Source organism: Aythya fuligula, chromosome Z, assembly GCF_009819795.1.
Source record: "Aythya fuligula isolate bAytFul2 chromosome Z, bAytFul2.pri, whole genome shotgun sequence".
NCBI lineage: Eukaryota > Metazoa > Chordata > Aves > Anseriformes > Anatidae > Aythya > Aythya fuligula.
In genome coordinates this window covers 1,374,001-1,400,266 of record NC_045593.1, presented here as the reverse complement: position 1 = coordinate 1,400,266, position 26,266 = coordinate 1,374,001, and the positions used below count along the sequence as shown (strand labels likewise).

General features: G+C 44.4%; 1 protein-coding gene across 1 annotated transcript in view; it reads left to right on the top strand.

Annotated features, from left to right (window-relative positions):
- Window positions 1–26,266, top strand: part of DCC (DCC netrin 1 receptor) — a 360,844-nt gene that overhangs the window by 329,686 nt on the left and 4,892 nt on the right. The window contains exons 22-27 of the mRNA XM_032206156.1: window positions 730–795; window positions 2,319–2,481; window positions 7,906–8,132; window positions 10,652–10,768; window positions 13,361–13,516; window positions 18,376–18,588. Coding sequence (XP_032062047.1) covers window positions 730–795; window positions 2,319–2,481; window positions 7,906–8,132; window positions 10,652–10,768; window positions 13,361–13,516; window positions 18,376–18,588 — 942 coding nt within the window. The remainder of the gene's footprint in view (window positions 1–729; window positions 796–2,318; window positions 2,482–7,905; window positions 8,133–10,651; window positions 10,769–13,360; window positions 13,517–18,375; window positions 18,589–26,266) is intronic.

Below are 26,266 nucleotides of genomic sequence, written 5' to 3'. Positions count from 1 at the left end.
CAGGTTCCTAAGCACAATATAACCCTGGTGTCACAACGTATTCACAGGTAGCAGTGTAGTACGGTGACTATGACTGCTGTAGAGTGTCATCGTGGTAAACAGAATTACTATATATCTTACATTTATCTCTATTTTGCCTGCTTTTACAGCTAAACATTTTGCAACCTTGTTTTCTCGGGATCAAGTTGTTGTAGCTGTGCAATTACGCTGATTGAAAAGATGATTACGCTGAAGTCTCTTCTGATGATAATCATCTTACATTTATTTAGGGCCATTCATCACAAAATACTTGCCAAATTGGTAGACAAAGTTATGCACATCAATTCCTTCACAGCCCACAGAAACACGAGTACCTCTGGAGGGGAATTATGGCAGTTGTTTAACGGTGCACAGCAGCAACAAACAACTGCAGGAAAGTGAGAAAATGTTGGTTTTTTTGGGGGCTGAATCTCCCAAGAGATTGGATGGAGATGGTGGTCGTTGGAAGGAGAAGGGACAAAATTAAGGAAGTGAAAAGATGAACACCTGAAATTTTACTCCATTAATTTGGAGTGCAACTATTCCCTCAGCAGCCAAAATACTTTTAGAATAATAATCATATTCCTTCTTCTTCTTTTTTTTTTTTTTTTTTTTTTTTTAATCTTAGGAGTTAGAAAATAGGCAATTTTGAGAAGCGGAAACAGTGCAACAGTTGTGGAGTTACATTTCCATCATTTTTTCCATCAACAGGTCGTCACGGCGATGGCTCCTACTGGTCGGTGGACACCAACCTGATTGACAGAAGCAGCCTGAACGGTAAATGCAGGCTCCCTCCGATGACATTTTACATTCTCGCATTTCCATTTCATCTTTCTGTGGAAAACAGCATTTCTTTATTAATTAGTTCTGCCCTAAAATAGGAAGAAACAAGGATAAACCCTGTGGATTAAGGCTAATTAACTGGACCTAATCATTGCCAGCTGGGGTGGAGGTGCACAATCAATGACTTTATATTCCCGAGCCCACCTCCAGTACCTAACAAAGCCTTGTCACCTCCCGTTATTGAATGAAACAACAGGCACGGTTCCCTGAAATGCGGTACCAAGTGAGGTTCCAAATACAAAATAATTACGAGGCACATAGCTGATTAACTCAGACTGATTATTTTCCTCGGCCAAGACAAGGAAGGAATGCTAAGTGTCCTTACCTTCTCCTGTCCTAGTTTGCTGTGGGCTTAGCTCCTGCTGTTCCTTATATATATAAAATATAAAATACTTCATCATAATTATAGGAAAAGGGACTTTAGAGCTGTAAAGAGAACTTCCAGGACCTGCAGTAAAGGGTAGGGAAAGAAGATTTGTTGTTTTCCTTGATATTCACTGTATTGTTTTATGTGATGTCTTCTTTCAGTGCCTTTTAGTCAGCATGGAAATGAAAAAGAAAGCCAAATCTTTGGGATTTCTGTACTAGGCCATTGTAAAGCCAAAAAGATGCCACTTGCAGCTGCTTGTCATATTCGGTTGCCTGAAAAAAAAAAAAAAAAAACAGGAGAAAAAGCAAATTAATTCAATAACTTAACTGAAATAACTTAAAGTAACTAAAGAAAGGACATTAGGGCAGAAAACAAATGACATTAGGGCAGAATATTGCAATTAAATTACATCTATCACTATCTAAAGCTGTTACTTGGAAAGATTTGCCTTTTTTTTTCCTGTCTCATTCAGTTGTGCTAAAGGCAAAATGAACCCCCCCACACACACATTGTTTGGTTTGTACGTGGGAGGCTGTGGGGATGATGCCATCAGACAACTCCTGAGCTACTTTTCTTGTGAAATCCTTGACGTGCAGTGGCACGGCTCTTCTCTTTGCATCCCCTTGCACCGATCCTGGTGAAGATTTAGATTCTTTCAGCTGAAGTGGAGAGGGTTTGGGGGATTTGTGAGTTTGTAGGCTTATAGAGTGCCTATAAAACCCCCTTAGCAGACAGAGCAAACGCATCCCTCACTGTTCTGTGTGGGTGTCCGTAACAGATGACCCTGTCAATAGAGACACAAAAATCCAGAATTATTATAAAAGCATAAAATGGGCTTTTCCCTACGTAACGGGGAAAAATAGAAGCGAGGGAGCTGTGCTTGAAGTCAGTTTGACCGGGACTTGATGCTAGAAGTGGTGGCATCCTCAATCCCAGTCTTGCAGCTGCATTGAAACCAAAGGTTTTAAGACGACGTGGTGCCACCCGAAAGGCTTTCCATCTTGTTGTGTTTTATGGGCGGCTCCTAAAGAGGGAGAGGAATAAACCCACCGCTAACCACCCGCCGTTGTCCTTTCTGTCCTTGCAGAGCCCCCCATCGGGCAGATGCACCCTCCCCACGGCAGCGTCACGCCCCAGAAGAACAGCAACCTCCTCGTCATCATCGTCGTCACCGTCGGCGTCATCACCGTGGTGGTGGTGGTGGTGGTGGCCGTCATCTGCACCAGGCGCTCCTCGGCACAGCAGAGAAAGTACGTTTGCAAATCTCAGGGCAGAAGGAGAAGGGAATTACACCCGTTATGCTTCAAAGTAGATGCAGGAAAAGACCTCCGTATAGAAGAGAGGGGGATTTGGGGACCAAAGCGCATTTTGGGGATGGGTCTTTTGTAGTTTTTGGAGGTATGGGCTTGGGAAAGCTGGAGATCACTCAAGAGTGGAGAATATTCCCTGCCCCTAGGTTGCATGGTGAAAGAATAAGCACCCCTGCTGCGGTCAGCCTGGAGAAATCAGCCTGTCAGGCACATCTCTCTGTTGTTTACATTGCCAAGTATAATTCAGACACAGGAAAGAATCAATCCCATTGATTTAAAGGGAAAAAAAAAAGTGTTTGTCTGTGCCTGGCGATGCTATCAGACTTTCTGGCTCCGCAGCTCTGCACCTGCACGGCTGAGGACCACAGAGAGTCCTGCTCACTCGGTAACCTTTGGGAGGATGCTCTCCTCCCCAGACGGGCTGTCGCCAGAAGTCTTCCAGGAAAATGCAGTAACAATTCTTTCTCGAGATAATTCTTAAATACTTGGGAAAAAAAAAAAATAGAAAATTACAGAGAAAAATCTTTAGGATTCTTCTAAAATGCTAAAAAAGGGCAGCAGCATAAAGCACAACAGTGTCTTTTTTTAGGTTTCCTGAGAAATTGGAGGTGGGGTGAGTGGCTTCGAAACAGAGCTGGGTTTGATACATTGAATTTATTGAAAAATACTCAGCAAAAAGGTTCATTATTCTACTCTTGTGAGATACTGGCAACGAGAAAGTGAAGTTTAAACATAGTTTAGCCACAAGAATGGTGTGTTGTTGTGTTTTTTCTCAAGAGCAAGACCAAATTTATGACATTGATTTGCGTGGATGCTTAAAGAAGGGTGATGCTACGAAAGGAGGGGGGGACAGGAGGGCTCCCACATATGCCAAAATTAGCCTCAAGCTTATTGAGCACAGGCAGACGGCAGCTGGAGGTGTTTGACAGTCACTGGGCAAAGTGTTTTCTGTGAAGATGGATACTTGAGCATCGACTTTTTAACTAAGAAAGCTCTCACGGAGGCAGAAAAATAAGGGCCCTTGCTTCTAGGAGGGCTCGGGTAGCTGAATGCTGAGCTGATTTTACAATTGGCTTCTGTTGTGAATTTTAACACCTGGAAATCAGGCCATCATTCGAAGGCAATGGAAATGCGTCCGTTGAGTGGTGTTCGCCGAATCCAGGCCAAAGCTCTCCTGGGTTTCTTAAAAGGAGGAGGGAATTGGCAAGAGGGACAAACAAATAGAGAGGTTCATCTGTCCAGCGTCAAAACTTACATGCCCAGGTCTGAATTAATCAGCCTCGACCTCCTTGGTAGCTCCATGGGAGGAACGGGAGTGTTCAGAGATTTATCTTCTCCAAAGATATCAGAAGACTTCCAATTTGAAGGCATTTATTCCTCTCTTTTTAATTAAAAAATATGAAGGTGGCAAACTTGCATTTGCTGTGTAACTTCTGAGCATCTCCAGGGGTGGATCTGCCCCAAGTGACCCTACGCCAGCCATTCCTGACCCGAAAATGAGGAAAAAGGAGTGCAATAAATGTGAAAAGATGGATCTGAACTTTGGAGCAGCAGGAAGAAAAAAAAAAAAAATGAAAACAAAACTGAGCTTCTTCGGAACAGAGTTTGTTGGCGTGAATTTGTTTCTGACCTGCCTGGAGAGCTGCATCCTGTGACACCCAGAGTTTGGGCAGCAGCTTTTCTTGGCAGCTGGTTCTTATTATAAAATCACCGCTGAACAAAAGGAGTGCCGTGAGGGGAAAGGCCAAGTCCTGTTGGATAATGCAGTGCTTCCCCAGAGCGAAAACTTGCAGGTGATGGAATAATCTCCCGTAAGCCTTCGGTGGAAGAAAGTCGTATTTCTGCAGTTAATTAAAAGTTGGCTGAACAAAGCACAATAAAGCATATTATAGAGAACAACTTGCGAACTGCCCTAGGTGGCTTAGCGTGTATTTTCTGTCTCTGGCACCGAGGGAAGAATGAAATATGCACAAACCCTGCGGCAATTTGACACGGGGAAAAAAAAACAGGGGCGGAAAAACTGGGTAAAGATCCAGGTGCAATAATTTAGTCGTGAGTAAGGGCTCCTGCAGTAACTGAGATTCATCCCTTCACCGTAATTACATCCTCCCCAGCACGTGTGTCTGCTGATGTGGTTATTTGGAGGGTGGGCAATGGGGTCACCCATCAGCCTGTCCCCAAATCCCCTCCTGGCCTGGGCAGGGCAGGTCACAGCTCGTGAATCCTGGTTGAATCTTAAAGGATGAAATCGCTTCATGCAATATGCTCTCAAACTGCAGTACCTGCTTCTCCCAGGAACATTTTCAAGGCTTTATGAGATGGGAAACTTGTCAAACGCGTCACAACAATTAGCCCACGGACCGGTGCCATTAGGGTACGGCGTAGGAGAAAAGATGAGGGTGGACATCTTGTCTGAGCCTGGGCTGCAGGTTGTGGAGATTTAAACAATTAAACGTGAAATGCAGTCTTGAACAAGTGCCCAACCAATTAGTATGGTGGGCAGGGAGCAACATAAAAAGAGATGACAAAAAACAAGCTAAGACTGCTTTGAGTCCCGTAGAATTATGCGTACAGGGTTGGGAAGACATTAAGCAAAGTGTCACCACCCTGAAGTTAAATGGGATTGAGCTGGCAGCCCCTGAAGAGCCTCGGTTTGTTCCCCTGGGATGTGGCTCCTGCTCGCAGCGGTGGCACGGGGTGAGATTTTAATGGGGACAGAGGGTGATGGAGCCAGGTGATGGGAGAGACTGGTCTGAGGTTTTCAGGCCACCTAGCAGGAAATAAAGAGGCCAAAATGAAATGATGTTCCACTCGAAAACAGTGAGGGAGATTTAGATTTAGGGAGAAAGAACAGTTTTGTATTCCCGATTTGTTGATGTGTTGTTTTTCTTTTCTTTCTTTTTTTAATAGGATTTTTACACCAGTTGACTTTCCTTTAATACGGCCCGAAAGGCAAAAGGCAGCCTTAGACTTAGAGCAGTTACAGCCCTAGCAGGGCAAACGAGGTGAATTGGAAAAGGCCTTGCTGGGCATCCTTTAGATGCATTTGTCTCTAGCTGCAGGGGGATGGAAACCCTGCCTACCGCACGGCTCAGCACCCGGTCCTATAATTGGCCCGAATCAGACACTAAAAGCTGTTCGCCTGCAGGGGTCCAAACATCACATCCCATCCGAAGGGCTGATGCTAATGAGTTAGCGGCCGTGCTGCTGCTGCTGCTGGCTGGCCTCATCGGTTAAGCTTGGTTTTGGTTTGAGAACGGTTAATTTCAACTTATTTCTGGATTTAATTTTTTCGGTTTATTTCTAAATAACAGTTTATTCCCAAGATATTCCCATAGGGAAGGTCCTAAACCGTTAAAAAATTAAACTAAATGGAGTTGTTGTAAACTTAACTTCTTTCTCTGACATTAATCACAAAATGAAGAGCAATCTCACTCGGTATTACTGGCAAATCATCTTTTTTAATGTGTGTATTGTCACTTTTTAGCTGTGTGAGTGTGCTGTACGACGACTGAAGTCCCTGCCCAGGCATTGCTGGGCTGGAGCCTATGGAAACAGACAACTAGAAAGAGTTTTCCCTGCAGCGAGTTGATTTCTTTTGAAAGCAGAGCTTAAGTCCTGCTACCATCATCCAAAATTGCACGAGCACGGGCTATATTTTAAGGGCAGAACCGATCTCTATTTTTACATCTGTCCTTAGGAGAGAAATACGTATCGTGGCATGCGAGCTGGGTGCGTTTCGCGTTGCGAAATAATTGAACAGCAAGAGAAAGGCGGCCACCTGAGATCACGTTTTCACTTCCAGACTCCTTGAAGATGGGTAACAGGCTAAATTTGAAGCCCACTGTAAAACTTCAACTTCCAAAGCGCCGGTTTCTGGTGGTTTTCAGCCAGGGTTTGAAGGCGATGTGGATGCTTCCATCACTGCAAGGTTTCTGCCTCCCCCTGGGATCGGGGGGTAGACGCGTTTTCAGAGGAGCCTCAACTTTCACGTTGCACAAACAAAACCTTCCCGGGGATGATTTATTTTCATTTGTTATTGATGACCTTTTCATCTGCCTTCCTGGCTCCGCTTCAATTTGCTGCTCGTGGGCTGTCAGAGCATCAATAATTTGCCAGGAAAGAAAAAAAAAAAAAAAAACACAACAAACAATGCAAGCCGAGCTAGATCACTGCATATATTTTTAAATGATATCATTGCCGTAGCAGTTTTGTAGCTATGCTTGGAATGACACATTCATTATAACCCCCCCTATTTACTGTTGTGCACCAAAATTAGTTTGGGGCTGAATTTTCCCTTGTCTAGCTCCAGCCTGGAGAAATGAATTATGTTCAATTGGAAGTGACAAAGAAATGGCTGTATCCCGAAGTGAAGAAAGCAGTTCTGTATATAGAAACAAAATTAAGGGCTTTTTTTCTTTTTTTTTTTTTTTTTTTCGAATGACATTGAAAGAACAAGTTTACTTTTTAATTTCGAGCTGGACGTACATTAAGCTTTGAGTGAAGACCGTCGTAATTATTCTTGCAGGTGTTAATCAGGATGCCACCGGGATCTGTCCAAGCGGGTATTAACGAGCTGTCCTTCTCCCCCGGGGGGCCAAAGTGCAACGTTCCCTCCTCGTTCGGCCCGACGCTGTCATTTTCAATAATTACCTTTTGGCAATTAGAAAATAGCAGGCCGAGCACGAAAAGCTAATTACGGCCGGAGACCGGGAGTCTGATTTCGTAGGGCTGTAAACAAAAAGCGCCTTGCTCCCAAGGACCCGAGCGAGGTCTGCTCCTCGGGGCGGCTGTTGAGGACTGAGATTTTTCTGCTGAAGCCAAAACATCGTCGCCAGGGGCTCCTGGTGATGGGGCAGGACTGCCCTTGGCCTCATTTACATCGCAGGACGTGTTCGGCCCTCGTCTTGAAGGCAAAACCTTTTTTTTTTTTAATTTAGGTAGTTGTTCCACCTACCTTTTGCTTTCCAGATCAGGCTGAGACAGTCGAGCGAAGGATAGAAATTGATTCAAACAACGGGAGCTTCGTAAAGTCAAAAAGCTCCTCGAGCTTTTGTCCTGGTGGAATAATAGCTAGGGAGCCCAGGTCCTTCCCACGGAGAAAATTCCACTTTTTCCCTCTTTCTCACCCTCTTTCACCCCTCTGCTGAACACGTGCTGCCCGTGAGCCCTTGGTGCCTCGTGCAGGGCACTTGGCAAGTGGCCCTGTGGGGACTTCCATGTCACCTACACCTTTGAAGGACACATCTAGAGGGCTTCTCTAGGAGATGCCCACAAGCAGAGGTCACTCCGGACCTATCCTTGTGGCCTCACAAAGAGGAAACACGTCCTTAACGTGACCCTTTTCATTTTCCTTTGCTGCAGGAAACGTGCGACCCACAGCGCCAGCAAAAGGAAGGGCAGCCAGAAGGACCTGAGGCCCCCGGATCTGTGGATCCACCACGAGGAGATGGAAATGAAGAACATGGAGAAGCCGACGGGCTCCGACCCCGCGGGGAGGGACTCACCCATGCAGAGCTGCCAGGACATCACCCCCGTCAGCCACAGCCAGTCCGAAACGCAGCTGGGCACCAAGAGCACCCCACAGCCCGGTGAGGAGCACCCACACGAATACACTGATTTTCACTCGCTTTCTAGATTTGGGGCATTTACATTCCACATATTCCCATTTTTTTCTCCTTTTCTGGCGCTATAAATCATTTCACTGTTGCTTTAGTAGCTGAGGATGCTTTTGTAAGAAATCAGACAATGAGAAACCTGATAGAGGCTGTGAAAAATTCTTTTCACGGCTGATGTTTGCGTAAAACCTGTCTTTTTTATATATTTCTACACATTTTCTTTTTTTTTTTTAAATCCCGAAACTCAACTGGAAGCCAGCTGTAGTTCAGTTCAGATTTCAGGAAACACAGAGGGGGGAAAAAGTGAAGGAGAAAAAGAAATGAAAACTGAAGCAGAGGGAGAACGCGATCACGGAGAAGGTCAGCAACAGCCCCAGGAGGAGAGCTTGGGGCAGCAAGGCTGAGAAAGCTTCCAGATGTGAGGAAGGACATTCTCGAAGAAATAAGCGGTTTCGGTGAAGTTTCCCCCTCCTGTTTTTTAACCTCAGCGCACACCCCACATCACAGATTTGGCTTCAGCTAATAACATTTCTTCCGCCGTAATAAATAGGAAGTCTGGGGAGAGGCAGGTGGTGCGTACAGGCAGGGGCGGAGGGCAAAGCACGGCAAGTTGGAAAACATCAACATATTTCTCTTGAGTTCATCGTGAACACATCGCTCGTGGGCGACGGAGCGCAATAATGCCACGGTATCTGTTGGGGCTGTAAATAACGAAGGTGACTTTTTCAGCTGCTTCTGATTTTTTTCTCTTTTTTTTTCTAGTCTGGAAAGGAAGGAAAAGTTTAAAAAAAAAGAGTTTTCATGTTGCTTAATGGATCTAATTATTATTTTTTTTTTTTTTTTGACATTCTGCTCGGGGCTGATAGCTTTCTGTTTATCAAGATAATTGGGACGATGATTTGTATTGTTTTGAATGTAGAGGGCCTTGTTATGTCAGATGCTGTAAAAACATAACCAGAAGTTTCTCTCTGCCTAGCCAGACACTGCTGTTGATCAGGAGACCTGATCCAGGGCCCAGAAAGATCAATTTGAGAGCGCCGTTGACTTAAAATCGAGTGGTAGGAAGTCAGCACGGTGTATGAGCAAGTTAATGACAAAGGCCAGGCGAGATATTTTACGTGTGAACACCTTGGACCATAAATAAACGTTTTTATGTCTCTTCTCAAAGTGTACCACACAGCTCAGCAATGCAGTCCCTGGCTTTTCACTAGCAATTAGGTCCCCTAATGGCCATGGAGAGCAGATTCAGCATTGCAGGCCTGAAATTTAGAGAAAAGTCATCAGGGAAAAAAAAAAAAAAAATAATAATAATCTTTTTGTGCAGATCTTTTTTGTGTTTGTTTGTTTCTTTTTAGACGGGATGTGTTTTTACTTGGGCACATCAGCAGCGAGTAGTCGGAGCGGGTATTAAGCTTCCCGGCGTGACAGTAATAAATGGATTTCGCCCATGGTTTATTAAAATTGCAGAAGTGGAATCAGAGAATCACAGAACATTAAGTAACATTAATATGAGGCTCATGTGAGACAAGGTAGGAAGGGAGAAATGCAGCTTTTATTTCGCTGCAAATTACTCCTCTGAACATCCAGCTCCCAGCGCATTTTCCTCCTGACAAGTATATTCTCGAGAATCGTTGGGCGCCTCGAGTAGCCCGTATTAATGGGACTAAATTAGAGCATCCATATTTCAACGCGTAAACAGAGTGTCTGAGTGACACGGGCACGCTGAGCCGCCTCTGAATTAGATGAGACGTAGGCAGAGGTGCCCCACGAGGCAGCGTGTCTCAGCTCGCTGAGCGAGATAGATGCGCTGGCTGCTCCTGGATCACGGGCACAATATTCACCTCGTTTGCCCTGACAGCTCCGTGTCATCATCGCCTGGACTCCAGCAACCATGGCAAGGAAAAACTCTGCCTGGATCTTGCTGTGGGAGGAGAAATCGAGAGGCTGGAAGAGCCACCACACATCCCAGGGTCTGGAGTATGGGCGATCAGCACGTGGGGCTCGGTGGCACGTCACAGCAGACGTCGTTTTCATCCTTTAGATGTGTTTCAAGGACCAATTTGTGGCCGCCTGGATTTGTACATCCCTGATTTATCGTATCCTACTTCTCTATTTCAGGTCTTGAGACTTGAATTTGAAGCTAAGTTTGTAACAGGGAAGTTGCAAGAAAAATACCGCGTTTTTTTTTTTTTTTTATGAAGCGATCGTGGATAATTTCCAAAGCAAAAGAAAATTAAATCGTGGCGGGGCTGGGAAAGGAGCAACGATATCTTAATTCTTTGACAGCAAACTGCAACCAACAATTTTATTCAGAAAAAGGCAGCCCAAATACTCCGCGTGGCTCTTTGCAGGTGGCGATATTTTAACGATTGGCTGAAATAACAGAATCCTAAAAAAAAACATCCAGTGATCTCACTGCTGGAAACGAGGTGAAGACATTTGTTTGTCAGATTTTCAATTAAGCTTTTGTGTGTGTTTTTTTTTTTCCCCAGCTGCTGAGACAGAAGATGTTGGCAGCAGCATGTCCACCTTAGAGCGCTCGCTCGCCGCCCGCAGAGCCACCCGTGCCAAGCTCATGATCCCGATGGATTCCCAACCCACCAACCCTCGTGAGTACCAGCACCTTCCCCTCACCCCTTTCTGCATATTTGGGCCCTGCTCACCCATCCGAACATCTCCTGCGAGCTGCTGGCTATGATCTAGCTACACCTCACAAGTAAAATGGCAGTAACCACGTTTCCTCCATCTCCAAAAATAAAAATCCTGGCAAAACTCTGGAGGAAAGTCAGAAATCAGGCATCTGCTCGACTCAGCGCTGGCTAAGCCTGAAGAATGCTTGTTTCTATTTTTACCGGGTGGCTAGCGGTGGATAAATCCCTCTGCCTGCCTTGAAAAGAAATAGGAGCAAGAGTTCAAGCTGGCAGAGCAGAAGGCTTTGCAATGCACTGATGCAAAGTGTGATATTATTATCCGTACTTTGAAGCAGCTGGACATTAGCACGGTTGCTCTGATATTTCCTTTTGTCTCTCGGAGCTGGCCACAACACCATATGCTTTTTCTCACTCTCTTATAAAGCAGAATTTTTAAGAGGCATTAACTTCTGGTGACCGCAGCATTGAATGAACATCAGAGATCAAATTAATTTTTTTTTTCAAAGCAACAAAGTACATGAGAGAGGCAGGAAGGCTGGAGAGCACTAAAAAGCTTGTCCAAGCAGAACTTATTAAAATTTCCAAAGTGAAGTTTTTGCTTTACTTCTCTGGTGGCAAGTATCTCCCAGGTTTTAGCTAGAATTTCTACCTTTGACCTCATAAAATACATCCAAAAAAAAATATCTGGAAATTGGCGTATCTGGGTTAATAACTGGAGCTGGGAAAAATGACAACGTGTTGCCAGAAATCCATTTAATCACAAAATGTCTTTGTAGCTCCGATGGTTAAATGTAAATGCCTAGCTGCAGGTGCTCAGGAAGAGCCCATCACAAATTATATGTTAAAAAAAAAATAAAAAACACAACAAGGAACACAATGAAGGAGAGGAGAGGGAATAACTTACAATGGCTTTGCTCAGTAAATTTTTCAGGGGGAACTGGTAGCAGTTCCTTTAATTTGTGTTCCTTATGGGTGTGATTCGGGTCATGCTGCTAAACCTGGGCCTTGCAGGGATAAATCCTAGGGGTCTGGGGAGAGATTGAATTCACTTCTTCACACCTTGGACACGACATATTGCCAAATGGCAGCCTCTTTGGGGGGTGGGAGAAGGACTGCTGGGCTGGGGGAGAGAGCTCAGCCCCCCCTGGGAAATATTCCCATCTTGTAACCAGCCTAATTCCACAATTAGGCAATTTTCCCTTTTTTTTTTCTTCAGTGGGTTTCCTCCTAACTTGACCTGGTGTGAAGGAAGGCAGCAATCCAGGAATATGGGTAGACTTAGAGCAGTGCAAACAAAATCAGAACCACATCAGTCCTAATTACGATGGTCACAGTTAACCAAAAGTCAGGTCAACACCCTCCTACAGCATTCAGATAAAAGTCCTCTTAAATACATTTCCTTATTTTTTTTTCACTCAAACGATGTTTTCCGAGGAACATCAACGACAACGTCAGTCGAATCGGCGGCGACAAAATATTATGATTGTTTGCAAATAATTAAACGCCGCTTTCTGAAAGCCTTACTTGTGCATTTGTGCAGGCTGAGATGTGCTGAATGTGTCTCCTTCCCCAGAAAACGAAACCGAGGCTTTGTCAGATTAGATGCTTTAATTAATTTCTCGCCGTTTGCCTGCCACTGAAAGAAATTGTCAGCAGCGAGCGATGAAGAAGATTGAGGAAGCGACGATAAAAAATGGATCCTGTAAAACCTTAAATACCAAATCTGGAAGTATTCACCTGGTTTTGATAATCACTATTTACAGTCTTTGAAAACAAATATCCTCCACAATGGGCCTTTGCTTACCGAGGTGGAAGGAGCCTAAAGCAGATAAATCTGTTGAGGCTTTGGTGATACCTTTGATGGGTGTAGAGCTGCTGAAATGCAGGCACAAACACCAAAGCTGACGTGTGGAGAGGAAGAACATCAGGGGTGAGGAGGTCTTGGGGCTTCACACCATCAGTCCTGCCCTCCCCTGATGTTTAATTAAGCCCTGGCCAGCGCCGCATCGCTCTGCCGTGTTTTGGGGAGAGGATTCTCTTTCCCTCCCTCCCTAAAACCAGAAAAAAAAACCCACAGCGATTCTTTTTTTTTCCAAGAAAACATGAAAATGACGACTCCGTTGCTCTGGCAGCTTCTGGAGAGCTTGAGTGCAATTCTGAATTTCCTACTTTGTCATTTCTGCAAGCTCATCCTGGGTGCCGTGTCTTTACATGACACAGTACACGGTAAATGTAAATGGTGTTGAGGGAGCTCCTTGATTTGGTCAGGGAAATTCTGTTTCTTATGCCCTAGTACGATCAATATTGAGTGTAACTCCAATTGCTGACAGGCTACGGCGGGACAGATTTGTTGTCAGATCAGCTCAAAATCGCACGGATTTATTGAAAATATTTGCTGTTACCTTTCCCCCAGGTTCTTTGCAATGGAGTGCAGCAAGGAATAGTAATCCTCCGTTATTTTAAAAAGGAAAGTCCTGGATGGAGCAAGAAGGAATTGCAATGCTGTTCTGAAAGCACTCATTTCATCTTCTTTCTCTTCTTCCCTTTCAGCTGTGGTCAGTGCCATCCCTGTGCCCACCCTGGAAAGCGCCCAGTACCCCGGGATCCTGCCGTCCCCCACCTGCGGATACCCACACCCCCAGTTCACCCTGCGGCCGGTGCCTTTCCCCACCCTGGCTGTGGACAGGACCTTTGGAGCAGGAAGAAGTGAGTTCATTTTGCTTTGTTATCACACTGCTCAGACATAGTTTCCTCTCTGGGTAGAATGGGTAAGGTCTAGGCAATGCAAATCCCACTGCTTCCCTTTTTGGGTTCATCGTGGGAGCTGGGATAAGCCCGGTCTGGTGGCAGCAGTTGGCTGTTGTGACTTAAAATCTGTGCTGAACTCCAACTCCCCTTAAATTAAACATCATTGCATCTCTGATCCGATCCTGTCCTCTCTGCAGGCCTGTTTCACTCTATTTTAATTGCCTTTGCTTTATTCATAACGATATTCCCAGGCAAACTGAGGCTTCAAGAGCTCTTCTCCATCCCAGGGCAGATCCAGTAGCACCGTGCATTAAAATCATCCCCAGCAGCACTTACACGACCTCTCCACACAGTGTCTTCCCAGGCTTAGCTGCCCTCGCTGCCAGAAACGTTTTCATAATGTCTAACATCCTAAAACGTAAGGCAGCTGGTTCTTGTTTGGATCGTAGCTGGCACAGGGGGAAAAAAAAAATAATTTTCTTCCTTTTGCAGCTACCTTTTATGCATTTGAATGCTGTTATCTCGCCTGACATCACTCGTTTCTTCCCGAGACTGAGCTGTATATTCAGATTTGCTCCTGTTTGTTCATATCCTGCCCCCGTGCAGGAATAGATTTGGGGCTTGGGTGTTCCCACATCCCCTTAGCGTGGTCTGGGACCCAGCCTCACCTCCACGAGCTCCTCGCAAGCCTCTCCCGCAGGCGGCAGCCAGCTGGTCTTTGTTCCAACCTCGGCGGCGTGCTCCGGCATACTAATTACAGCTGGAGGGCTCCTGTTCCCTTCTAATTCTCCCTCACCTCGACTGCATACCAAGCCCAAATTATTGACAGATTAATGTCAATCTGCTACGTGTCTTCTTTCGCATCGCAGAGAGTCCGCGCTGCCCGTCCGCGGGGGATTCATTTTGAAAGGACTGATTTCCCCTTCTGCTTGCCTGTTGCTTTCAGTCGGTTCAGACAGGTCCTCGGGGAACCGATGATTGAAATCCTAGGATTGTAGGTAAAAAGTGGGTTCAGGTGTCCTGCTCATCACCCCAACGTCGTTCCCTCTCTCTTCAATGGGCTTGCTGAGATCCCTTCAAAGCGGGTTGGCAATTTCCTCTGGAGGGCCTCACTGCTATAATCAGGTCTTGATTTGCTGCTTAAATCAGCACCAAATCCTCCAGAAATGCAGCGCACAGAAACAAAGGAGATTCAGTTCCTTGCATGATATACATTAGACGTTGAAAAAAAAACAAAAAACTACCTGTTGCTTGCCTAATCATGGAGATGGAAGGAAAAAAAAGGAAAAAAAAATAAATGATTTTTTGGGTCTGTTTCTGAAATGACTTGGAGAAAAATGCTGGAAGTGTGATACACAGCCAGAAAAAGAGCTAGGGAAATCTTACATGTCACAGGGTAAGAAAATGCTGCCTGGGACGTGGCTGCTCGGGGATCAGCTGAGCACCCACTGTTTTTGCACAGCCCCAAAGCCACAGCTTCTGCCTGAGCCGGCCAGGAGCTTCACACGTCTAAATGAGGATTTTTCAAACCAGAAATGGCCGAAATCCTGCCTGTTCTGCATGGACACGCATAGGTTTGCCCAAGTCTTTGAGGTGCAGCGTGCCTGGGAGTTGACCAAAAGGTTGCTAATGCACAAAAGTTCAGGCAATTTCCCATTAAATAATTCAAAACTGCTGGACACACACCGCCTTGTTTGGCTAATGGCTGGTTTCAGCTGATGGAGGTCTGGGTAATCAGGCCTGCGTGGCATTTTGAACATTATCAAAGCCCATTAAATGTAAAATGACAATCTGTTATAGCTGTTGCGGTCGTCCTGCTAGCAAAGGCCATTGACTTCCAGAGCTCTCCGATCACAGTGAGTGCCCCCAAATGAAATATTCGCTTCCCTCGCTATGCCTTACACCACGGCACAGCCATGAAGCAGAGGCACATGGAAAATCATGTTTGTTTTCCAGTGACACTACATTCTCGTTGTTTTAATATGATCGAGCGGGGTTTTGGGGGAGAAAATAGCAGTGAAAGAGACTTTTCCATATATTTTCAGAGAGCTTTTTCATTTGTTTTACCCCTCGGTGAAAAACTCGCTCGATGGTTGACCAATTGCATCTGTGTCAGAAAAAAAAAAAAAAAAAACAACAACAAAAAAACAAACACAAAACACACAAAACCCTCTACAATAATTCCCTGCCTGTGGTCCTCCATGGCCAAGCACCCTATTGATCAAGACGTAGCACTTGCTGAATAAATCATGTGCAAGGCCATTAGCAGAGGTGTTGCTTTGCATCCTGCCATGCTTGAACACCCTTTTTTGGAAGGCTTTTTTCTGGTTTCGAAGGCTTCATCTCGTTGACCTGAAGATGCAAGTGCCGCAACTTATCTTCGGGATAAATTTTCTGCCGGAGAGGGAAGTAAATAAAACGAAAAGGAGAGTCAGGCCCCAGCCAGAGCCAGCCTTGAGTAATAGCTGGCTTGCCTGCTTGATGACAGCTGATGACACTGCCAGCCATAACATGCAATTGCTAAATATAACATAAAAAATGGCTGAGCCATAATAAAGTGACTGTTGTCTGTTCAGCAGTCCTTCCCGTGGCTTGTCTTCTCCTCCAGACTCCTCCAGAGTTCTCTGCTTGCAATTTAAATAAATTATATATAAAAAAAAAGTCTTCTCGAGCATGAAACACCTTCATTAGACCTCTTACCTTCAGTATTTAAGACCCAGCTCTAGCCTCTAATTTTAATAGAGTCCTCTCACCTTGGTCGTCAGTAATAGCTAGAGAATAGCATGACATTTTTGTGTTGCAGGTTATGTAGGTCTCCAGATTTTACAGCTAAATCTGTAGGATAAAATATACCCATCCAGTAAGCGGGATGTCTACCGGGATAAATACCCAGGGAGGGTTTTTGGTGGTGAGTAGCAGTAAGCATCTATTTTCCCTCGTCTCTTCAAGCAGGACAAGAGCTTCCCCAAAGATCTGTTCTTAAAGGCTGAGGTGAAAAGTGCTGGGCTCCACGGGGTAGCTCAGGCTTTGACAAACAACTGGAAGGACATTTTGAGGCTACGAACAACGACAAAAGGCTTTGTTTTCACTTCAGGCAAAGGATTTGCTCCAGAAAGTGTTGTGAGCTGGGGTGGATACCTCCGTGAGTCTCGCTTGCATCTTCCTTGAGTGGGAGAAGGGAGAGAAGAGCATCACGGCCATGGTAGCCTCAGCACCAGGACGTTTTGACGTCTTCTTGAATGTGTGGGCAGTGAGCAAGGGTGGAAAGGGGTTAAACCGACATTCCTGCCCTGCCCTGCTGCAAGTTATCCTTAAATCTCTGGCTGCTTTATGGGGAATGTTTGCCCTCCGAGAAGAAAACAGAGAGAGGTCTGCCGGGCAAGGAAGGAAAGCGAAGCAGAGCTAGGTAATGGCTTCATTATGCAAAAAGCCTTGAAGGTGGAAAGAAGGAAAATGAACCACCGTCGGCCAAACTTTCACAAAGTGTAGATGATTTTGACCTTGGTCTGATCCTGCAATCGGTTTGCTTTCTGTGGGGTTCGATATCGCCGGGGCTGTCTGCGCGATTGCCATAGGAACAGGCAGCAGGGCCGTGGAAAAAGAGGAAAAATCCTCATTTTCATTTCTCAAAACTGCTTTGCCACTTAGTAGGTAGTAATTACTTATATACTTTGACATTAATTATTACAAAAATGCCTCGAGATTTGACTTGGCTGTGTAATTGCATGTTATTTACACAACGAGCTCTGGTTGTTGCAGCAGGCTCTGAAAGAACCCCGATCCTCTGGAGTATTTCGGGTCCCGGTGTAATAACTAATTCGGCTATCTGTGAGTCAAGAAGGTTGTTTTCTTCGCGAAAAGGTTGAGCTTTTCTTAGATTCCTGTTTCCTGACACAAGCTGCAGGATTAGCCGGGGTGCTGTGAGCCATCCAGGTACTGTGGAGACGTCGGACAAAGCCACAACACGTTCAAATTAAACACGGTCCTGCTGTGATCGTGCTCTTCACTAAACAATTTGCTCCCTTCCCATTCTGCTTGTAAATAATGGCAGGGCTTGCAGATGCTCTGGCCAAGAGGAAACATTTTTTTTCAATCCTTCTCCTTGGGGTACAAGAAGGAGAGTGGGGTAAGAGCTTGGGAAGGGTCCAAAAAAGAGAAAATGAGAAAAGTTGAGGCTGAAAGCCTCTTTTCAGACACTCCGCAGAAAATCGGGAGGCTGGGCTTGATATTAGAAGGTCGACGTGGCACATTGAAACCTCTGAAGAATTGATTTTGAATCTAGGCTGATAAAACAGCAACCTGGGGCTTTGGCACACTAAGCATTACAGCTGTCTCAAGGAAAAACAACGTTGGTTATGTGGAAATTAATTAAGTCCTTTCTTTGAGTCTATCTTCCCTCCACTATGACTGGAGCTGCACTGTCATGCTGAACGTAATGAGTCTCCACAGTCATAGCTTGTTTCCATCTCCACATGATAGATTTACGTTTTTATTGGTTTTTAATACTTAAAAGCGCATGGAGGGGAAAGAGAGAAGGAGATGAAAACACCACGCTTGTTGTTGGTTGTTGTTTTTTTAAGGAAGATATATTTTGCTTTAAATGGCACCTGGCCGCTCTGAGGAACATCTGGTTTTTTAATTCAGCTGCCAATAACTTGGGATGAAAATGTTTACGCGTTTCTTGCCGCTCGGCGGAGGGCGGAGGGCGACGCCGTACCTTCTGCTGCAAATGACCGTAAAAGTAGGAAAAGCTACCTAAAAAATACTTCGATAACTGTTGGTTTTTTGTTGTTGTTGTTTTTTCTTAACCGATGCAGCTGTAAACGAAGGACCAGCCCCGCAGCAACCCTCCTTGCTACCACCGACGCAGCCTGAGCACTCCAGCAACGAGGACGCCCCGAGCAGGACCATCCCCACCGCCTGCGTGCGCCCCACGCACCCGCTCCGCAGCTTCGCCAACCCCTTGCTACCTCCGCCCATGAGTGCAATAGAACCGAAAGTCCCTTACACGCCGCTTCTGTCTCAAACAGGTAAGGGGCTGGGCTCTGCTCCCACTTGCTTTCAATTCAGGACCGAAAAAAACAAGCAGCACGAAGCTGTCCCATACCTGGAAGAAATGCTTACAGGGTGGAAAATGAATATATACACGCTTTTTATGATAATAATCCAATAACTCATTCTGACGATCTGGAATGAAAATTCAGGACGAGGCAATAGCTCAAAATCAGAGCTAACAAGCAAGTGATAAAAATGAATTAAATGAGATGCCAGATTAATCATTCGGTCTTGTTTCCAGTCTCCTGTTGTGCTACAGTGACTTGAACCAATGCCAACTGCTTGAGTTGTTCCGAGGCTCGCCTTTTTGATAATGAAAGGACTATTTATGTATGCTGGGAAGGGACTGACTGCAATGCTCTCCAGTGTGCAAACCACTCAAAAATTAAAAAAAAGAAAAAAAAAAAAAAAAACAAGCATGGAAGGAAGAGAAAGGAAATTATAATTAATAAATAAATAAAAAGCTACTAAAATATTGCCACTTTTGCGTGAAGTTTAGGAAAATAAAAAGGATTTTCAGACTGGCATCTCATTTTAACTGTTTACCCTCCTCCTTTACCTTGGATGATCTCCAGTTTGGCTCAGACGACCTTTGAGATTTCAGCTTCTCTTTTTTTCCATTCTGACAGTGTTTTCTGAGCGTGGCTTTCTTGCCACACAGCATATGGCAGTTCAGCGTTTGCAACATGCAAGTTACCCCCCAAAAGTCCCTACATTTTTACTGGAAGCACCTGCTATCCATCAGTGAGTAATCCAGTTTCTGACAGCAGGCAGAAGGAGATAAATCCTTACGTGTTGGAGAACTGCTTTTGCCAACTAGAACTGGGAATTATTTTTTATATATAATAGAGTCCATTCATTTTTATGTAGCATTTTCACTACCTGTCTTACCCCAGCAAAGCACAGGTACCTCCAAAGGATCGTGTTGGACTGGGAGTCAACCCGAGTTTACCTTTGAATCCCGGGAGAGGTAAAAAAAAAAAGATAAATATGGGGCTTGTTACTAATTTTCACAGAGCCCTGTCATCCTGAAAAAGAAAATTGCCTTGGTTTAGGTCAGTAATCACACGTAAGCAGATGCAGGACTTTGTTATTAGGCAAAATTAAGCACTGAACGTGGCGACGCTTGGCCAGAAAGCCATGAAAAACAAATAGAGCAAATGCTAAAGCAGTGAAATATTCTGTTGTGCTGGCCTCCGTCATGCAGATGAAAACAAGTGGCTGGGTTATATATGGCATACAGACTATGGTATTCACTGTTAGATTAAAATCACAATTTCTAGCATTTAGATTTGTGTATAACTTTATTTCTGCTCTCCCCCCGGCTATTTTGTGGTGTCGGGGGCTATGTATTTTTCTCTCTGTGTGGCTTCTCTTGCTTTTCCCAATGCACTTGTCCTCATAATCATTAGCCAGACTGATGTTGGCTCCTTTAGCAACTCTTTTTAGAAAAGTTTGCTCGGTGAATGTTGACTTCTGCTGGTGCCCCTGGGCAGTGGGGAGTGCAGAAGTGATGCTGGTCCTCACTCACAACTGGATTGCTCCAGCGGTACCCACTCCTGAATCCCACTGCTCTCAAACTCTTGCTTCTTTTCACTTAAATTGGGAGGTCAGCCACCTTTTAAATTCAGCTGGACGACTAAAAGGAAGTGAAGAGAGAAAACATTAAAAAAAGATGTCAAAAAACAACGTTTCATTTCACATTCTGTGTATTTGATGCTTCCATTAGCCCGATAGCTCGGCCATACAAATACCATGAAAGGGAAATTCTGCAGATGTTTTGTGACTTTCCAAAGCTCGTGATTAAAGGTTCTTAGCAATTTCCATGTTGGAATAACTCTGCCTTTCTCAACCTGATAGATAGAATTAATTACGTTCCCCCTACGTTTTTCTTGGCCTCGAGACGTTTTAACACGTCCTGTGTAAATGAAGCAGTCGGGCCATAAGGAATGGATTCATCATGACTTAAATCTATTGAACTACTCTTTGCTTTGCTGTCCTATTTTTTAAATAAGTGTCAGTCAGGTGTCGTAGCCCTTCAGACAATATGGAATGAATGGAACAAGCCTGCAGAATTCAGAAGGGGAAAAAGCAAGAGAGGGCTGCAGAGATTTCCAGCAAAGACTTCAGAAAGCAGGAACCTGAAGTTAAGAGGACCTTTCTCCATCAGCCATGGTGATTTTGGGTTTTGGAAGCGTGAGGCATGAATTTTTGACAGCTGTTGACTGACAAGGATGAGGGAGGAATATTCAGACAACAGCCCTAGAGTTGGTATCTCTCACCGATCCTCGGGCAATATTAGAGTTGAAATTAGGTTTTGGATCTGGCCCAGGGAATAGATGAGCTCTTTCTTGGCTTTGATTGACCTGCTGCTAAAAGGGGGTATCGCCTCTGATATTTTATCTGTTCAGTATATCTCTGTATAATTAGCCGTTAAACTATATCATCTGGTTCATAAAAAAAGACATACAGGCATCATTATTCAGTTCTGGGGGATTTGGCCACGAGGGTAGGAATAAATATTAAAAAGGCCGCGCTCCCGGTGTTGGGTCATGGCTTTAGCAAAATCTGAAGCTAAAATTTGCCATTTTTCTTCTTTTTTTCCCCCTAAATTTTTACTTGATCGCCATCAATCTGAACTCTTTGCATTAAGCCCTTCCTATTGATATTTTATAGGAGATCTCACCTTTTCGTCACGGCTTGGTGAGCAGGCACTTGAGGTTCCTAACACTTATTCGGAAGGCGTGAGACTACGTCCGTGATCTTTCCAATCCCCACTGAGGCTGCCCTCACTCCTCGCTGCTAATCATGTGCACAGCCATCGAAGGGATTTGACTCAGTCCCCTTTCAGGTTAAATAGAAAATGTTTGATGGAGTGTCGAGCTCATTGCATTATAGATACGACATAAATCCCCCAAATGGACGGGAACGATTTTTATTTTTTTTCCCCACTCACAAATGAAAATTCCTTTTAGGTCTTTCTGATCAGCTGCACTTTAAATGCGCCTGAATGAGGATGTCATTTTTCTTCCCCAGAAGCAAGTGATGGGAAACGCTGCCTCCGAAGTGGTGGTTTTGATATGGTGTCACCGTGCTGTAACTTCAACCTTTTCAAGCTCCTTTGCCTTTTGTGAGACTATAAAAGTGCTTTTTTTTTTTTTTTTCTATTGCTACTTCCCAAAAAAAAAATGCGTAGCTGGAAATCCAAATTCTCATCTTATCACTTTGTCTTTGCTTCCTCGGGAAAAAAAGAATAAAAAATCTTGTGTTCTCAATGTCAGATGTTTGGGGAGGAAAAGTGAAGAGAGGGGGAAAGCCGTGGCGGGCAACATGCCTGTGCAAAAAGCAGAAACTAAATATTGCCTGGACGGTCCTGCAAATCCTTTCCGTGTGCGGGTGAGCAAACAAGATAAAACTGAAGATTTGCAAAGCCCGTTTGGCTAATATTAGGTAACAGTCAAGTAAGTGATGAAATCAAGAGGGAAAAAGGGTATATTTGTATACGAGCAGTGAATCCTGGGCCATGATAACCTCACAAAGCAAGTGTTTGGGGCCTCACAGATACTGAAGTTACAGTTATCCCTAGAAAAGTGAATATAGGAATAATGCTGATTCAAAATTCCAGATTCAAAAGCAAATCACTCTTTTATTCCTTCAGCCTTTACCTCCCACCCCTTCGATTCTCGAATGCTTTGTCCTCCGTGTTGTTTTCCATGAAAACAAGCTTTCTCCATTCAAGTGACAAAGAAGTGTCATAAAAGGGTCAGCCCTGTCTATTAGAGGAACCTGGCCCCGGTGCAGTGAAGTTTAATTAGCACAGGGATAACTCCAGCCACCTGAGTTGTCTCATTAAAATTGACAGGGCAACTGGAAGGTGTAAAGTGAAGTCAGGACGGAGGTGCTGGTCTGGGTAAGCGAACTGGTTCCCCTTTGGTAGAAATGACCCATTTCAATGGAACACAGCACTGAATTCCCTAAAAAAAAATAAAAATAAAATAAAAAAAAAATAATGTAAATCCTGAAAGAATACTTCTTCCAGCCAACAGGTCAGTTTTACCCTAAAAGTTACTTATCCTGTTATTATTTCTAGCAAATAGATTTTAAAAAAAACAACCACGAAGAGCATTTGAGAAGACAAAAGAGCGCTATACCAAATCCCTGCCGTGTTTCCACGTATCTGAGCCGCCTGTGTTGGTTTTGTCTTGAAATGCCCTTTCCACAGTCACAGTTTATGTACCTGTTTTGAAGCCCTGGCACGTAAAAAGGTGTGAAATTCATCAGTGCTACTTCAAAAACCTCCCCAGTAGGCAGTCCCCGTACTTGCTCGGTACTGTATTTTTGCGAGTGATTAAATGACTCCTTTCTCTTTCTGTGTTTTATTTCCCCTTTCGCTTTATTTCTCCGACTCTCAGAGATGCCTAAATTAAACTTTGTCTCTTTTTAGAACAATTTCCCTTGCGGAATGAGCCGAGCCTCTATTGATTATCACCTCAAAAGTCATTTGCAGAAACGCAATTTCACGATGAAAAATATATTTTTTTTTCCCCAGCTATAATGTAAAACAGCAAAGGCTTCGTATTTTTCATACGGTTACGTACTCTGTTCTCCTGAGAGGCGCCGTGTTACTTAAATGGGAGCACTCAGTCACGGAGAAACAAGCAAGCCCCGTTATATCTATTGGTCTCATCTTTATGTTTCAACTTCTAAGTCATTTAAACTGACACTTTTTTATAGGTGGAAAGGTGCTGGTTAGAAAAAAAAAAAAAAAAAAAAAGTGGTAAAGGTATGAAACGTGGGAGCAAGAAAAGATTATCCTTATTTAATTACATGTCTGACCTTACCCTCCTGATTTCTGATTTTGGACTTTTATGGTCCCATTGTACAGGACACATCTTGGATCTCTTCGTTCTCCAAAAATCCTCAGTTCTTACGAAATTAAAGTCCTATCTGCACCCCAATATATATCCAGGATGGACAACAGCAGGGTAGAAAAAGACTATAACAGGATTTGGAGGTATTTGCAAAAGGTATTTAAGCCATCTGTTGAATAGCCCACTGAAAAGTGGCTCCTCCTTATAAATAAAAACGTGAGCAGGAGCAGAAAGTTTAGGCAGTCTGGAAACCACTGGCGAACCAAGCTCAGAAAGCTTTCCACGAAATAGGAAATTTCCGCTATGCTCAGGAGTCAGTTTTTGCACACACGCACAAAACCCACACACTTTGGGATTTCCAGTAAGACTCAGAGACCTCGGCTGCCTCCAGGATGCTCAGCCTCGTGGGGCTCCTCTTCTGGAAGATGGAGTTCAGGCGTGCTGGCCGAGAGAGAAACAAAGGCTCGCTGTGATCAAGAGCTGAAAAAGAGGTTTTCGTCTCTCCTTTCCTTTTGGCCACTTTGAAATCCCTGTTGTTGTGCTGGCGGCTGATAAGAGTTTGGCATTTGGGATGGAAGACTCACGAGGACAAAGGGCATTAAGGATTGACAGGAGTGCAGAGCCACACAGAAAGGGGTCAGTGCGCAGAGAAAAATTGCCGTGAGATACCAAAAGAAATCTCTGCTACGCTCCATTTTCAGCTGCCTCTGCAGACCAAGTGATCTTCAGCTGCAGATCTCCAGATCTCAGGCAAAGACCTTGCCTGACCCAAAACACTGTTTGCTTTGCTGAAAAACCTAGAGCAATAAAAACAACCAGTTTGACAACACTTTGTAGGATGGCATTGCTATTTACCCTGTTTCTACCCAAATTTTCTTCTCTCATACCTCTGAAGATCACAGTTGGTTTCTCCGAGGCACTTGCAAGCTTGTGTTGAGAGCTGTGCAGGCTTTTCTCTTCCCTCATTTCCTGCTATCAGAAGCAGCAGAATTTGCAGCAAAGCTTCCCCATTCTTCTCTTTCAGAGAGATGACTCGTTCTCAGATAATTTTAGGCTCCTAATGAATGGGTGGCTGCTCCGTGCCAGCCTTGGAAGCTCACTGTGCAGCCAAAAAAGAGCGAGGGGATCTTCTGAAAGACAATTCATCCAGGCCCCTTGCTGGGGAAGGTCACCAGAGCAGAAGCTTGGCAGAAAGGTCTGTGCAGTTCTCCTTGTGTTATTACAGCTCCAGCTGTATTTCTGACCTTCTATAGTAATAGATATCATAATCACACGCCCATTTTATGTACCAAAACTAAGTTTTGGTACATAAAATATACATAAAATGCATAAACAAGTTTTGCTCCTAAATGAAGATCTTGAGGAACCTCACCAGAAGTCATTTTGAACTCTATCATCTTGAGGAACTCTACCAGCACTCATCTTTAACTCCAACCCTTTTCCATCATGCCCAATTTCTTGCCATTTCTCCATAAAATAGCTCCTTTCGAGTTCTGCATTCATCTTCATTTTCCTAACCTCTCATTGAGGGAATGCCAAGCAGCCCTCCCAAGGTATCGCTATCGAGAGGATGGATGCTCTCTTGGTTTTACTTCATGTCCATCGTCGTACCTCTTGGCCTGACGTGCACAAATAAATAGGTTTAACAAACTGCCTCTTTGGGGCTGACTCTTCTAATTATGAATTAGAAACACTGCTGTAAAACACTTGCTGGAGAACTTGAACTACCCGGCTCCGCACAAGGCAAATCGTCCCTGCGTCATTTTAGTGACAAACATCACGATTCACCTGTTGCTTTCGCGAGCTAAAGGGCAAAGAGACGCCCAAACTGAACGTATTCATCATTCTTATGGCTTCTCATTAGCAAGATCCAGGAGAGAACATCTGCCTTTGTGCAGAAAAAGAGGGTCTTTAAGTCCAATTACTGCAAATAATGAGTCGCGTATGAGAAACGTGGCTTTTACCGCAGGATTTACAGGAGTACGATTGAAAGGCAGGCTGCATTTCACTTGAGCTCCTCGCCGTCACAGCAAATATTTGCTTCTCCATGAGCCCATGAAAACCAAGCAGGCTGCGACGGGAAGCATCAGAAAAGCCTATTTATTTATTTATATGTATATAAAGATATATATATTGGAGGTAACAGGGCATTAAGAGGGCAAAAAGGATGGAGATGGATACCATACCTTGGAAATAAGCCTTTTTATTAAGAAATAGAGGTGAGAAACATTCCTTTAAAAAAACTGATTTGAATGTGCATCACTTAGGAGATTGAATCTCTGGGGATAGCTGCTTCTTCCCTGCTTACTCGGAGATAGAGAAGTTTGAAGGGCCAGCTATTACGTGTTTGTTTTTTTTTTTTTTTTAGCGATTAAACTGGAGCTGGAAGAGGTGAGTGTATCTCGGTGGTGATCTCTTTTAGCTCATATTAAGCTTTCACACTTCCCTAGCTCCAGCTATGAAATTATCGGAGATTCTCAGCCTGAAAGAAATGGTTTGTGAGTCCCTCCGTGTTCCTGCCCTTGTTTGCTGGGGCTCTCTCTTCATGAACATGCCGCCGGCAGCTCGATTTAGGGAGGCATTTGGCCCTCTCTTCTGCTCCACGGGGCTTTGGCTGCCTTAAACTAATTAAGAAAAACACAATTATTTGAAACAGAGGCAGATTAATCTACAGCTCTTGTCTCCTGGCTACATACTTGGGCTGGAAGGAGCAGAAGGCTGTCACGGCCGCGGTGATTTGTTGGGATCTGGGGAGCCCAACGCTGCTCCATCCACAGCCTCC